General features: G+C 31.6%; 1 protein-coding gene and 1 pseudogene across 2 annotated transcripts; one reads left to right on the top strand and one right to left on the bottom strand.

Annotated features, from left to right (window-relative positions):
- Positions 1–252: 252 nt before the first annotated feature.
- LOC106126311 (uncharacterized) lies at positions 253–2,969 on the bottom strand (annotated as a pseudogene).
- A 150-nt stretch (positions 2,970–3,119) lies between these two features.
- Ack-like (activated Cdc42 kinase-like) lies at positions 3,120–15,807 on the top strand. Of its 2 annotated transcripts, XM_013323890.1 has the most exons (26): positions 3,121–3,274; positions 3,345–3,423; positions 4,337–4,517; positions 4,598–4,768; positions 5,069–5,218; positions 5,839–5,987; positions 6,323–6,463; positions 6,707–6,866; positions 7,012–7,143; positions 7,666–7,763; positions 7,838–7,934; positions 8,502–8,714; positions 9,229–9,403; positions 9,495–9,580; positions 9,959–10,069; positions 10,330–10,386; positions 10,703–10,786; positions 11,748–11,782; positions 11,886–12,011; positions 12,357–12,478; positions 12,584–12,639; positions 12,877–13,064; positions 13,513–13,561; positions 13,693–14,140; positions 14,235–14,347; positions 15,597–15,807. In XM_013323890.1, exons 1-26 carry the CDS (start codon positions 3,271–3,273, stop codon positions 15,798–15,800), a joined length of 3,429 nt encoding a protein of 1,142 aa, XP_013179344.1. In that variant the 5' UTR covers positions 3,121–3,270; the 3' UTR covers positions 15,801–15,807. The 2 variants fall into 2 exon arrangements, with proteins under 2 accessions (XP_013179346.1, XP_013179344.1); XM_013323892.1 differs by lacking the exon at positions 8,502–8,714 and having other exon boundaries at positions 3,120–3,274.
- The last annotated feature ends 731 nt before the right edge of the window (positions 15,808–16,538 follow it).

Genomic DNA, 16,538 nt, shown 5'->3' with positions numbered 1-16,538 from the left:
ATAAACTTTCCCTTATTGTAACAACAATTGTTATAAATGCGAATGTTTAGATAGATAGATGTTTGTCAGAAAGTGTCTCCAAAACGGCTCCATGGATCTCGCTGAAATTTGGCATAGATACATGATTGGGAAAAACACATAGACAACTAAAATTGAAATGATTTAAGACACTGCCTTGCTTTGCAGTTATTACTCATACTGATAACAGTGGTTAATGTGGATTAAAAAAAAACTCTCTGGCATTTCCTATTTATTTCAAAATGCTTATGGTTATTATAATAGATTTGGTCAATTTCACTTAAACTTATAAAACATAACAATAAAACATTCACACACACCTCACATATTGCCACACAATACTTTCACACAAATTTTCACCCCCACTTTCAACCTATTATAACAATTTCGTATAAAAGTGATGGTAAGTTCAGTTTCTGACGAAGGGATGTCAGGTTTTTCTTTCGCGCATGTAATTTTTTTAGCTACAAAAGACATGGTGTCTTTTGTGTCATATAACTCCGAGAAGTACTTTTTCCAGCGCTCTAGCTCATCACATACATTCATGAGTAAACACTCGTCTTTCTTACTAGTTTGGTTCATTGGTTTTGGAACATGGTGAAAAGTTTTGCTGAAGTCGTCATTTTTTTACACCTTTTTGAACTGCTTTAATAACTTCTCAGCATTTTCCAAACTTCTCTTGGTAACTTGATATCTCTTTCGCAACCGGAACACTTTCCGGCGAATATTTTTAAACATCTTTTGATATATTTTATATGTTGTTGCATCTGGCTTCACATTGTTGTGATAAATTCCTGTAAAACAAAACAGTTACTAAGTAAGACATTAATTATACAGGATATCTGGTTATGACATATATTATGGAGTATCACACCTGTGATTTTGACACACTTTGCATATGCATCTTATCAGAATTTGATTAACTATACTTGTGTTGAGTGACAAAAACAATGGAACTTCAGAGGAAGCTGGCCTAGCATGTATTGTAATTTGCAAATAGGCCAGCATGATCTTAATAGCAGGGGGACAGTAAAGGGCTGGATTGCTATAATTAAAAATTCTTACTTATTGGCTTCCTTACATCCGGTCTCTTAGCAGAAACACTATAGTTATGTTCTATTGATATGCGATGTAGCAAAGGCTGCAATTCATCCAAGTTTGTACACACAGTTGGGGGAGAACCTGACCTTGATTGCATACCCAAAGGATCAGCTGTAAGTATAATTAAAAGAATATATTAGTTTATATAATAATAATAATAAGTAATATTACCAATACTCCATCACCAGTTCTGGAAAATAATCATATCATGATCTAGGGCCCAATCTACCATCAATGTACCATAAATTTAGATGCTAAGTATATATCATTATAGGTAATAATAAACATGCATGTTATTTATAACGAGAAGAAAATATAAAGAAAACTAAAAAAAGAAAACCTCTTTTTATACAAATCAGTTCTGCACAGTAGTTGAGACATTTTGTATTATTTAATGTTAAAGTAAACTATATTGTAGGTTTTCTATTGCAGTGTTTCTTTTTGTTTGTATATTTAATAAGATATTTCAGAAAAGATAATATTGCTTAAGGGCTATCTATATCAATTATCAATGCTGAATATAGAGGTAAAAAAACACAACACTGTGATGTTAAAAATAACGAACAAGTTTACTTACCCGGCAAAAACAAAGATGGTATTGCTAATACACTGAGACGGTGATTTCGAATTCTATCTGTATCAATAAAATGACGGTCACATACTCTGTATTTTTTATAATCAAATTCGTCAGGATTTTCGTTACCAGTTACAATTTTAACCCAAGCTTTATGTTGTTCGGGATATTTGTTTGGATTTGGTAATATGTGAAGCAATCCTCCTGGAACAAAAATTAATGATGAGTGATACTTCAATATGCAGTAAAGTTTTTAGAAATAATGGTAAATAAAATAATTTTAAGCTTTCAACTTCTACGGTGACCATTTTGTAAACTAAATGTCATTGTTACACGAGACGACGTTAACAGATGTTGAGTAAAAAACACGCTCGCAGTTCGTTTTCCACTAAATGTATTTAAAAAAAATAGAAAATTCTTATTATTGTGTACTTACGTATTTGTGGAGGGCACCCTAATGCACAACGCCTAGGCATAGTGAATGGCGCACCAAAACTTCTAAACACTAGGTTATATCGCAAATATAATAAGCGTCTTTACGCAATAATATACAAAACTACAGAAATGCGGGGGAGGGCGAACATAAAAGGAAGAAAAGCGCAGTAGCTAGAAAATAAGGAAAAGATACACAGGAACACAAAATGCACAGCACATTAATAACACACAAATCCAAAACAACGAAGAATATGCAACTACTTCTTTGCTATATAAAGAATAATAAATGTGAATCATGAAAACTATAGATAATAAACTATATAGGGAATAATGGGGTTGATTTGACAGAGTCAGTCCATGTTAATGTTTTGGCCCATTTAACGCAAAAACACATTTTTTATAACTCTTGTCGAAATTAATCGAAGTAAACTACTAAAACATATGCTACAACTAATGTACTTACATTTCACATTTAAAAAACTTAAAGAAAATATTAATTTAAAGAGCACTGGTTAGCCACAGCAGGTTCAGAGTTCATTAAAATTGTAAATTCCTTATCACTTTTTCTAACTACTACCATTTTTAATTATTGATATTTTGTTACTCAAATGCTGTTTGTGATAGATGATAGAAGAGATGTTCTAGTAGTCATTTTTGTGATTGTTATAATCATATTTTATATACTCTTTGGTTATAATGGTTATTTTTCTGTGGCTTAAAATATGATGGATCACTACTGTCTTAAAATATGTGCTGAATATAGTTATTGCCATAGCATTTTATAGTCTTGCCCACCGCTAGGATATGAATACCGCCCACCCCATTTGCCATGACCGGCGGTGTATGTATGGTTTCCCCTTTGCCATAGACTTTGTACTTGATAAGTAGAACACAATTTATATACTCTATACACTCTATATACTCTTTGAAGTAGAATGTAGATTGTGGGTTGAATTTTATATACTCTTTGGTTGTGTGGTTGTGGTTTATTTTTATTGTTTTGTTGGTTGATCGGTCGACGCGACGTTAATCCTGATTAGCCTTTGCAAATTGCCTAAAATATATATATATAATATTTATTATTCAATAAAAATACTTCAATAAATTGTGTTGCAAACGTTGCTTAAAAAGAAGATCTAATTATGGGTGAGTTATTCGTAACAAATTTTATGTTTAGCTTTTGAAAATATACATAAACTGTATGTTTCCGTTTTAGAACATATAGGCGACGAACAAGAGAAATTGAAAAGATTTCTCCGAGAGGCAGACCTTCAACAATACTATATGGTGTTCAGGTAGAAAACTTCTAAGAACCTATTTTTCCTCCTTGCATTTTGCTTTTTATTTAGGATGACCGTCTTGGTATATTTTTGGTAGTAAATCAATTCAGAAAACATGTCTAGTACTGTTTGCGCCAGGGATCTCCGAGGTCGTAGTCTTATTAAATATTTATCTCATCAGAATCTAAGGAAACCTATACCTACTTATACTTTTACACTGTGCCTGTCTATTCTATATCTGCACTATTCAGATTTAGATCACAATTCCAAGTAAAACTTCACATACCAATGTACTGCAACATAGTCGAAAATTTTTGCATGTGAGCTTTACTTTCTCAATATGGGGGTAATATTAGCATACATTTATAACGAAGGGCTTCACTCAAGTTTGAAGTCTAATCAAGAGTTGATTTTCAAAGTATTGTTATTATAGTTAATTACAACACTGGAGAAATTTACCCCTACAAAATACATCTAAAGTCTTTTTCTTTTGCCTTGCTTACATTGGATATACACTTAGTAGGACACCTGTATGTACTGAAATTTTGTTTCACATGAAAGTAATCATTTTCTCTTCCATAGGCAATTTTTTTCCTTATGGAAAATAGATGTATTTACCCAACATATTCTGTTTTTAAAGAGACTTGAAATGTAATATGTTCCACCTTAACACGAAATCAAGGAACTATTATGTACCTTACAACAACAAATTTTATAAATGTATTGCGAAGGGCACATTATGTGGCTTTTAATGGCTGTGTGATTATCTTTACGAGATTAGCATTCATTTGGAATGCAATGTAGATGCTTTTGTGTGAATGCTGCTGCTTAGAATATATACAGGCTTGTAACATAAATAAAATAATATACATATATGGCATCGCTCATCATGTCAGTGGTTATTGTTAAACTTATAATTTCCTTTTAGAGATGTTCTTAAGATAAACAAACTTACACAATTAAAGTATGTTATAAGTGGTGATTTAAATCAAATTGGATTTTCAAAACCTGAGCAGAGGCGATACAGAAAACAATATTCAAGATACTTTCCAAATCCATATTTAAATAAACTTAAACAACTTCTAACTGCTAGCAGAAGAAATGAACCAGTAAGTTGGATATGTTTTTATCAGATCAGATAGCAATCCGTTGAAATGCAACTTTTAATGGAAGATCTTTTATTTCAAAGGTAACCCTTGGTCATGGTTCTATTTCTATTGACTTGCAACCTAACCCAGAAAGTGCTACAGTACCTACCAAACACATAATATCCATTGAAGATATAAATATCAACAAAGAGTTAGGTATGGGACAGTTTGGAGTTGTGCAACAGGGTACTTGGACCACGGGCAATCAAAGAGTAAGTTTAATATTTCTACAAAATGAAATTCGATTTATAAACTAAACAGCGTTAGTAAAATGTAGAGGTTAGTAAGGAAAAAATAACCGGACATATTCTAGAAAAATGTGACAACCAAAACAGATCGGAGACATCTTCGTATTGGTAGAATAGTTGGACTATCTCGAGTCTGTTTTGATTATGAATATACATTTGATTTTTAAAAATTACAGTAAAAATTTGTCTAATATTTATCTTGGACAAAGATAATTGTAGAATTGACATTCAGATTGTTTATTTTTAATTTTACAAATATTTCAGCTGCAAGTAGCTATAAAATGCTTAGGCCAAGAACGCATGACCTCAAATTCGTCAGAATTTCTGAAGGAGGCCGCAGTTATGCACAATATTGAGCATCCTAACATTGTCAGGTTACATGGTGTTGTGTTACACCTGGATTCCTTGATGTTGGTAAGTAATATTTTTTTTATTTTATTACCGATTGTATATTCATTATTCTATGACGTTGTTTTGCTTGGGTAATAATATATTCCACTTTGAAAACTCTGAAGCTACTGCATATATGAATTTCGATCGTATTATTTTGTTGCGACGCAATTGTATGACGTAAGAGGACTATGTCTTGCGTCATTACGGCTGCCGCTATGGGTTTAAATGACGTACATGTAACTTATCGTTGGTTTCTTAGGTAAAATATCTGTATAAAACATATTGTCATCCCAGTCATTATCTTTGATAAAACAGAAACAAAATGTTTTAAATAAATTTTGTTATCCGAAACCTACGGTTAGTATGTTAATACCGCTTTAATTTGACTGGATGTTAAACATCGACCATTTATTTTTTGCCTTACTAATAGGAAGGAATGATATTACTCCCAAATATCTTAGTAATATTAGAATTGCGAATATTTAGAGGGATGGATGTTCATTATAAGGTATCTCCAATACGCAACCTAAACGAATTTGTATTTCATTCAATATTAAATATCTTAAAACGTATATTCGCGTGTTATATGCTATTGTAGAAGATTTTTTTCCGAAGGTTACATAATAAACTTTCGCTTTCAGGTGACAGAGTTGGCTCCACTCCGTTCACTTCTGGAGTGTCTGCGCGAGGTGTCACTTCGAGCAAGCTTCCCTGTATCGAACCTTTGTGAGTTCGCACAACAGATCTGTGATGGTATGACTTATCTAGAAAACAAAAGACTGATTCATAGGTTTGTGTTATTATATATTTTTTATTCTACCATGCATTCAAAGATTAATCTTCAGGTCAAATAACTTTGATCAATGTATAGAGTAGCTTCAAATATTTAGGTTATAAATAATAATATTGTCATTATTATAATGGCCAAGAGCCTATGCTTTAGAAAAAACTCTTATCGCACAAACCTTATTTTTGGAAACAGAAAGCGATGACATAGTAAGTTTAAAATACAAGAATGTCTTCATTTATATTGCAGTTTGATTATGTTATATTACTGAAAAAAACAAAAAAAAAATTGTGTATTCCTGAATCCCATACAAAAAGTAATCATAATTTTTTTTTCAGGGATTTAGCAGCAAGAAATATCTTAGTATTTAGCAAATATAGAGTAAAGATCTCGGATTTCGGCTTATCGCGTGCATTGGGCGTAGGCAAGGATTATTATCAAACTAATTACAATGTGAATCTCAAATTGCCTGTAGCCTGGTTAGTACATATGTTTATATCCATTAAAGACTAACTCTTACATTTATTTAGTATAAAATCATTTATACATTGTGTAACAAAAACCAGTGTAATATTTAAAATTGATTTTGTTTTAAAAAATACTGAAACAAGTTCCAATGTCACCGAATTGCAAAATATTTTTTTGTGATTATAAATGAGATGTATTCCGACCAATGTCAAATAACAATATGTAAATACCTAATTATTCATACGACTTTGTAGGTGCGCACCAGAATGTATTTTATATTTGCGTTTCACTTCGGCAAGCGATGTCTGGGCGTTCGGAGTTTGCCTTTGGGAGATGTTTACTTATGGATTCCAGCCGTGGGCAGCTTTCTCGGGACATCAGATTTTAGAAGCAATAGATGAACCAAATTGTCAAGTATGTTTTTATGCATTCTATAGCCAAATTGTCATACAAAATTATTAATATAGATATTACTAGCAATTAATAATAATTTTTTGTATATCATAATCCATTCACTTTTGCTGTTAATTTTATTTGACATGTTTTTTTCATCTTTCAGAGATTGGAAAGGCCTGAATGTTGCCCTGATGAATATTATTCCACGATGTTAGAGTGTTGGGCTCATGATCCAAATTGTAGACCCAAGTTCAAAGAATTAATGCCAAAGCTACATGCAATACAACCAATCCAGGTTAGATTAAATATGTTTTTATTATGTGCTGCGTGTGAAACAAGTTTGTAGTGGTTTAAACCAGTCCTAGCTAGTCAATCACTATTTTTTTTTCTTGTTCGTCTGTTTTTGCTTTCACAGTGTGTTTTTGTATGAATATTTTGGTAGTGGAAATCTAATATTGTAAAACTTTCTGCTAATTTGCATTGCTATATGAATTTTAATCTTAATTTTATAATATTTTCAATGCAAGTTTGGATTGATGTATATTTGTTAAAAGTTATCTCCGGAACGGCTGCATGGATTTATATGAAATTTGGTACAGATGTAGGATACATATAGTATATTATGTATAGCCTATTACATATAGGCTACATACTATGTTTTATTTAGTTTCGACGGTGACAAAGTCGCGGGTGACAGCTAGCATGCATATAATTCTAAAGCTTACATAGCTCTAGAATGATATATGTATTTATAAAGATGAATAAAATAATTGCATTGCGTAATGCTTAAGAATTAACAATTTTATTTTTATTTCAGGTTCAAGCAATTGCTGATTTTTTTGAACCACCAGATGGCAGGCGAAGTAATTTTCTTGAATATAAAGCTGGTCAAGTAATAACAGTGCTTGGAAAAGAGTAAGAACATTGTTGAAACTTTGTAGTTTATTATTTTATGTTACAGCTTATTTTATTAAAACTTTTTATTTTAGAGATTTTACACAATCTTCAATGTGGTATGGAGTACTGCCTGGAGGAACATGTGGTGTGTTTGATCCCCACGAGACGGAACCATTGGTAGAATCAGAGGTATGTTGGCAACATTATATTTGGTGCTTTTTTATGCTTTTTTTTAATGTTTTGTTTATCATTTCTCTTATCATTAGTTTGCGTATAAAGGTTAATTTTTCTGGGCTATTTCTATTGATTTTATTTATGATAACAAATTACAAACCTATTGTATTCATTCTATATTCTGTTTTTCTTAACAATATCACCTAACAAGTTGTTAGTATTTCATTTAAAAAACTTATCTTCTAGAAGAGATTATTAACAATGAAATAGATTTTGAAATTAAGAATTTTTTAAATAAATAATTGGTCACTATAGCTTATTATGGTTTGGGGAAAGCCATATAAAATTAACTATTGGGCCATATTATTGCATTAAAAAAGTATAGTTTAATTTCGGGTTATATACTAAAAACGGTGGTATTAAATTAAAAGTACCAATCACCTATGTCTAGAAGAAAATATTTAAAAGGGTGATATTCATTAGTAATCTGTAGGTGCTAATTCTATTTACTATGTGACTAACATATTCCTGATGCATTTGTGTCACTTGACGACACATAACCACAGTTTTCCGTACACTTAGCGAGCTTTGCCTGGTTCAATGTCACCGTCACGCAACGCAACGCGAACGTCTGCAATTTCACGTTCTGACCACAAACGTCACACGTACACCGGCAAGAGAACGATACATCGTAGCATGATATCCAGTCCCCAAGGTGATGTGAAGCATACAGGACACGTTGGTGTAGACGGTGCTGTCTTCGGCGATATAGCATTCCTCGATCCTGCAGCATGCGTGAGTATAACATTAAGACACTCGCCATTTAAAGTCACGGATGTCAAAAAATGTTTTTCACTCCAATTAAAAGGAATAGGTACAGTCAGCCGCATTAATATTTACACATTATAAACCTTTAGAAACTTGTATAAGCTTTCCGAGTTAAAAATACGACGAATTTGTCAATATTTCCTTTTTTATTGTTTTTTTTTTTGTGTACGCATGTTTATGTAAGCGTTATTTTTATGCATTGCCTGTTTTCTGTTCGCTTTTAAAAGAACTTGTACTGGGGCATCTCAAGTTTAATATATTTTCTTCTTAAGACCGACAAGGATTCTACAGTTCCCCTGGTGTTTCGGATTTCTATGGGCATCGGACCAACTATGATTAAGCGAACTGCTGCTCATTTGTGTCTCTCCTATAAAATATGTATTGCAATGCTAATAAATGTTTGTTCAATTATACAAAAATTGTGCGAAAATAACATGTCTCGTTTTATAAGAGCTTTTTTTGTTTATAATTTTTCTTTCAGACATCCTGTCAAGTCGTTACACAGTACAAACCATCGGACGATTCAGAACAAGTGCCACTTTTAAATCCTAACTCACCATCTCACCTATCTGGAGCAATGTGTATGCCGCCTTATCCTATTTTAAAAGCCACATACACAGAAACGAAACACGATCGTGATGAAGTTGATTTATCATGTAAGTATCTCTTTAAAGTAAACATTATAATATCTATTTTAATTATGTCGATAAGTTATTTTATTTATAAGTTCAATTATTTTTCTTTCAGACACTGATAAGAAGCACAAAAGTCACAAAAAGAACAAACTTAAATCACTTTCTGAACCATCTACAAGCAAGGGTATTTTCAGTAAGGTAAAACAATTTTCTATTATAATATTTATTGTGGTCTTCCACATAAATATATCTAGATATTTATTTACTCTTCATGTTAAAATATTTGAAACTGATATTTTATAAAAATTAATATTATAAATGCGATAGTTTAGATAGATGGATGGATGTTTTTTGAAGGTATCTCCAGTACGGCATGGATTTCGCTGAAATTTGGCATAGATGTAGAACATAGTCTGGAAGAACACATAGGCTACTTATTAAGTTTTTTTTTTAATTCTGCACGGACAGAGTCGCGGGCGACAGTTAGTATTCTATAAAAATAAGTTGGTAGCCTTTTTCGACAGCTAGTTTATAATAAAGTATAGATTAAAGAGATGTTCAATAAAACAAATACAGGTCAAAAGTGCATCACTGGGACGTTATCACAAGAATGATGATGTCCAGCCGGTGTGCACTTGCTCCGGTAGTGAGGTGCACGAGTACCACGAGATATCTGACACTGATACAGTAAGAATTATTTATTTATAACACTCAATATAGTACTTAAATTAATTGTTACTTAAACAACTATTAATCAAGTTTGTCTTGATATACTTAAGGGTCTTTTTCACTGTAACTTCAAAAATTTTAGTGGACAAGAGGATTTGCATCATAAAATTTATAAAACGAGTTGATCTTTCTTTGTCTATTTCATATTTACATGTTTATTGATGCATTATATTACAATTTGTTTGTTCTACACATGTTATAATTTTTATTTCTTATAGGAAGGTACAGCGGCAGAATTGATAAAGTACGATAATTTTGCAGTACCCGATAGTCCGGTATGATTATATAATTTCATCAATTATAATTTTTTTAATTATTTATTCTTTAGTTCCATACACTTTGCCGTTTTTTGGTTTTGGAAGATGTATGTAAATCCTATATCAAAATGATTTACCAAGATTACCTTTTGTTTTGTATAAGACTTTTAGCTCACGCTGTATGACAAAGCTGACAGTCAGACTAAAATCAGCCTGATATTTAATTTTTTAATCTAAAATTAGACGTTACTTGGACGATTCACTGTTGAAAGCGTTTAGGCTTTATTAAATTACATTTTAGTTAAAATAAAACGCAATTTGTTTGTAAATTCAGAAAAGCTGCAACGACTTTGGACAGAGTTTGATCGATGAGATGGAGCATCTATTCCGGAATCTCGACACCAGAAAACGAGATGATGTATGTATTTTTTTAAAACAAAGATTAGAATTTGAGTGTACGAGCAGCCTTATATAAAATTGAAGGTCATTTGTCTGGAATAAGTTGAAACAAATCGGTGAAAATAGTTACACTATTTGGGCACGTGTTTATGCTGACGTTTATCTGTTGTTTTATTTCTTAATTTTTTTTTTCGATATTGTTTATCAAACATATTATTTAGTTTAATTCATTATTCAGGTTACATACGTTTGCTGAATTTCGGGTAAGACATAGGTCTTTTACAGTGAGTTTAATATTTTTAAACATATATTTAGATTATTCAACATCAATAAATATTAAGCATAGACTTTCGCACCGTAATTACAGTCGATATGATATAAAAGCAGATTTATAAAAAAAGATTAGTAAAAATTATTTGGTGCATGTTTATTATAAAAATAACTTTAATTTGATTACATATATTGATGTTGAATAAATAGGAAGTGTCTTGCATAGCTTTGTATTCATTATTTGAATTCATACATTTTAAGTAAGAAATTTCACATGTCTAGTAGTTTTCCTAATCGTTACATGTCATTGCTAAACAATCGTTTGAGCACTCGTTAAAACTATAATTTATCAAAACTTTGTATACTAAAAAAGAGATTTTAATGAATTTGTAAAAATATTTTTATAACCATAATTTTTGTCGTCATCATATGTGGAATTAACTAATCCAATTTAAATCGGATAGTGAATTATTCGTTGCTTTAGAATAGATAAAAAAAAAACAGATTTTGTTATTATTTTATAAGAAGAATAACATGTGATTGTAGATTAGAAGTTTCGTTGTAGTAACGAGATTGTATAAATATTTTTTTTAGTTTCTTGTATATAATACAGTGCTAATAAAATTAGTTTTTTTATTAGTAATAGAATTAAAAAAGTTCTTGTTTATAGTTTAAGATTTTTTACTCCTTACTTTTTCTTTATTTTACAGGGCATCGGCAAACATTTTGATTTCGACAACGCAAGGTACGTTTAATTATTTTACACTTATTCCTAAAGTATAACAATGTTATATTTAAAAATGTTGTGTTGTTTGAAATATTTTGTAACTTTTTAATATGTTGTTCAGACCTCACACGCTTAGCAAGGCGGATAAGAAAAAGGGCGGCAACACAGGGACTATGAAACTGATGTCAGCTCATGACGAGAGAACTCTAGATACAGCTGTAGCACTTGCCAATGAGATAACTACAAAGTTTGTAAAGATTTTAACTTATACGTTAATACGCGTCAATCTTGTTGGCCTCAAGGTCAACTGCGCAGTGCCCATTCCTCGTTTCCCTTTAAGACTACGCCTAACAATGTATTCTTAAAGTGACATAATTTTCTATTGCATTGAAGAAAATATCCATCAAATAAAATGAAAGACATCGTTTATTACCTCTTATAAGCGATGTCTTACGCATGAGATTTTATGAGACATTCCTTTACTTACCATGAATATATTTTTTTTCTGTTTTTCATAAAGCATAAAGGTAATGATAAAATGATTTCATACAACTGTTTTGACAATTGAAACAACTACATGTTTAATTTACAGATCTATGAATGACCTTGACGGTGACCAGAGGGCGCCAAGCTCGCCCAATGATCGTTCTAAGTTCCATTTCAAGTTTCCTCTGGTATCGCTACATCAGAGCGGAGCTCATGACGCCGAGTCCGGTAAATTAAAATATTACACTAGAGTTGAAAATATATTTTCTTTGTAATTTTTCCGTATGGCGAGTCGGTGGTATTGAAAGTGTTAAGGACTTATGTATTTTTCAGGCAAACATGAACGGCGTAATTTCAGCGAAGAAGCAAAAAGCGTACCGGATCTTCAAGTAAGTAATATTAATAAATCTTAATATAGGTTAAAGGTACAGTAAAGAACTTTAAAAAGGAAATTTTGATTACTACCATATTTTATTCCATTTAGGAAACTATATCATTGGAAAAATCCACTGATAAAAGCCATATAACCATAACCATAAAACTTCCTTTTAATCGTCCAATTCAGGTAATTACATACATTGAAACTTCATTTCTATTTTAAATCACATTTTTTGTATTCACAACAGTCGACAATAACAGCGGAAAGCAAACTCGCTTATACAAGCCTGATTGAGGATCCAATGCCATCTACATCTCTCATTTCTCACATGGAGATGACACACAAACCTGCCACCATACCGAAACCCGCGCCACGTTTTAAAGAACCACGCGCAAACTTTCTGTCTCTGCAGAAACAGCTGCCGAATAATAATCAGTAAGTTTTACTCTAAATTATGTATTTACATTTATTATTGGAGTTATAGACCATTATAAAGATACTAGCTGTCACCTGCGACTCCGTTCCCGCGGAATGAAAAAATAACTAGTAGGCTATGTGTTCTTCTAGACTATGTTCTAAATGTATGGCCAATTTCATCGAGATCAGTCTTACTGCAGATACCTTCAAAGAAACATCTATACATCCATCCAAATATTAATAATGTTAGTAAGATGGTATCGTCAATGTAAATTTACTAATTGGTTTTAATTCGCATTTACAATGCATATGGCAACATGTACAGTTACAAATCAATAAAGTAATTCGTACAAACATATTGTTATCTCTATTTTATTATAGAAAATAAGAGAAATGGCTATAGTATTTCTATAAATTGTTTTTGCGTTGCAAACTTGTAATAATAATAATCAAATTAATATTTCAGACCGTCATCATCAAAAGAAGCTATGGGACAGCAATTGCATACTAATCATGTAAGTTTTAAGATTTCATTTTGCACAATGGAAATTATTTACAATTGTAATCCATTTATTCGATTGTAGGAAATATTACATCGTTTATTAATAAGAAATATATTTTTAAAAATAATTTTATTTATTTTAAGGTGATAAACGAGCTGCCCCTTCCACCGAGAAGTACGAAACCTAAATTGATCGATAAACCAAGACATATAAGGAAATATCCTTTGAAATTACCCAACTCCAACCCAAGCCCAGAGGTTGCACCTAAAGCTATCAACAATGATCAAAATAATCAGGTTATTATATACCAAAATGCTGTAACTTGCACAATGAAACAGAGGAATGGACAGCAAGAAAACGGTCAAAGGACCTATGATCAAGGAGTTGACGTTTTTGATGGTCCTTCGACTGTTAATGTGGATACAAATCCATTTACTAATACGACAGGACAACGCTACCCGAATCCATTTAACTCCCCCTTGGAAGCAACAGATACTGAAGATGTATGCACGTGTGATGAAATACAAAGGAAATATGTTGTCAAAGATATTTCCGAAATAGGTTACTTATCACAATACACAAAAAAAACTGGTACGATTACATTTTTTAAACATATATTTATTTATATGAACTCGTGTGTTTCTTATATTTCTGGTTAAATATCAATTATCTGATTTTCTTATAGATTATGTATCGGTTGAAGATTTACTTGAATTTGCGAATCAAAAGCCTTGCGGTCGGCAGCGTGGTGTTGAGTCTGATGAAGTTCGGATCATGAATAAGGTGCTAAAAGAAGAGGTAGGTGGTAAAGAATTGAATGTAGCCTGAATTCATCAAAGAAAAACTAGATTAAAAAAATATAGGCCGCATTAATTATTCATTCGGTATTTTATGAACATAAATTGCCATTAAATATTTTTTTTACTTTTTCCAGTAAAAGGTTATAATAAAATTACTGTAACTAAGTAACCGAGAGATAGGCATATACTAAACAGTATAACATTTAATAATGTTAGATGATTAGCTCTAATGAAATATTGTATTTTGTTAGACCTATTGGAACTTGCCCTATTTAATTGATAAGATAAAACGACAGCCCTTGACCCAAATGTGTAGAGAGATAAGTGATTACTATTTGGCAACGTTCAGAGATGCATTTTCTTACACATATTTGTTAAACCTAAATATTTGTTAATGTACTATAAATGTATGCATTTCTTTAATATTTTTATGCTTTAAAAAAAGGATGAATGGTGTCCAAGCTACAAGTAATGGTAAAAAAAAAGATTTTAAGAGAAAAATTGAATCTCGTTTTTGACTACAACAATGGATTCAACTCTTTTGTGTTAAATAGTGGATGAATAACTTAAGAATTGTATAAAGTTTAATAATGCAATCAAGTTTTATTGAAGATGTATGGAAAAGTAGTACATACTGTACAGACTCTTTGTAGGAACATATTTAAAATAATTGAATGTTACTAATATTACAAATGCGAATGTTTAGATGGATGGATATTTTGTAAAGGTATGTCCAGAACGACTGAACGGATCTTAATTAAATTTGTCGTAAATATAGAACATAGTCTGCAACACATAAGCTACTAATTATATTTTTTTTCTAATTCCGAACGGACAGAGTCGCGGGCAACAACTAGTCTATTTATAAATACGTTTTCATTCCTCTTCCTCTGTATAAAGTATGTCACCGACAGCGAATAATCGGAAACGTCAGTTCTATAATGAATTGTGTCACGTCGCTAGAAATATGTCAAGTAAAAATTGTAAAATCTACATATTTTATAATACATTTTGAATAAGTATGTCAACGGTACTTTAGGATTATAGGTAGTTCACCCAGCAGCCACCCGACACCTGAGCACGGCGTCTACGAGTGGCTCACAATTTAGAAAAAATATGTTATGAATTTAAGCTTTGTGCGCTATTCCATACTTTTTATTTGTTTCAAATTTCAATCAGATCCGATCAGTCGTTTTGTAGTTATAGTGTATATTGGATTAAATATGATTATTACATTTCGACCACAGACAACACCAGAGGAATGCCTTGAAGCTCTTGAGCTGAGCGACTGGAACGTGCACGAGGCCATCAAAATAATAATGGTAAAGCGATCGGTGATCGCCCCGCAAGTGACACTTGAGGATTGTATGCGAGGACTCGCTCACACCGCCGGAGACATAGCAAAAGCTTCCGCTGCCATTGTTGCATATTTAACTGAGATAAGACAATAAATGCTAAAATAAATTTTGTGTTTCATTTTGTCTAAGAGAGTTTGGTGCCAAGGAATCATTATGTTGTCCATCATGGTAAAAGAGAGAAAACAGCAATAGATCAAATAATATAAAAGAATCATGGGTTCGAAGCCTGGGTTGCATACAAATAATAAAAAAAATGTAATCTAATTTCTTACACATACGAGAATACTTATACATAGATGTCCCTATTACATAAAATGACCTCAAATAGTTTGGAGCAGGAGCCCCGTCGACTGCTTCAGAAATCAGAAATTCGGGTCAGGTCATGACCCAATACATGATACCCGCACGGAACAATGAAACAAAGAGAAATGTTTTAGTGTAAATATTATTTATACTAAAAAAAGTATATATATTTTACTATTATTGTAAATTTTTGTTTTTCTTGTCATTCATTATAGAAGAGATAAAAGCCATGTGATAAGTAATGTAATTAGTATTAGTCCTAATACGGAACCAAAAGTTCCATTGCAACATACGAATGTTAGCGTTACATTACAAAGTTGTAATGAAAAAATATATAAATTAGCTATCTATTGGCATAAAATATAATCACAGGACATGCAAGCTGAGGAACTACATATTACTGTTTTTCAAATAAAACACTCATAGCCTTTTGTTTATTATAGTATGCAATCAACGTTAATAGTATACAAGTATTAGTAAAATAAACAAATGCATAACTATTCATCTTGATCAATGGAAACAACTTTC

Source organism: Papilio xuthus, unplaced genomic scaffold (genome assembly GCF_000836235.2).
Source record: "Papilio xuthus unplaced genomic scaffold, Pxut_1.1 DF825017.1, whole genome shotgun sequence".
In the NCBI taxonomy this organism is placed as follows: Eukaryota; Metazoa; Arthropoda; class Insecta; order Lepidoptera; family Papilionidae; genus Papilio; species Papilio xuthus.
The sequence above is the reverse complement of the archived record's forward strand: the minus strand, read 5'-3'. Positions and strand labels throughout refer to the sequence as shown.

Excerpts from the sequence above, each read along its gene's own strand:
- Ack-like (XM_013323890.1), top strand. Across the intron at positions 8,715-9,228 it reads TCCTCGATCCTGCAGCATGC|ACATCCTGTCAAGTCGTTAC; the intron begins GTGAGTATAACA and ends TTTTTCTTTCAG. Across the intron at positions 14,348-15,596 it reads ATAAGGTGCTAAAAGAAGAG|ACAACACCAGAGGAATGCCT; the intron begins GTAGGTGGTAAA and ends TTTCGACCACAG.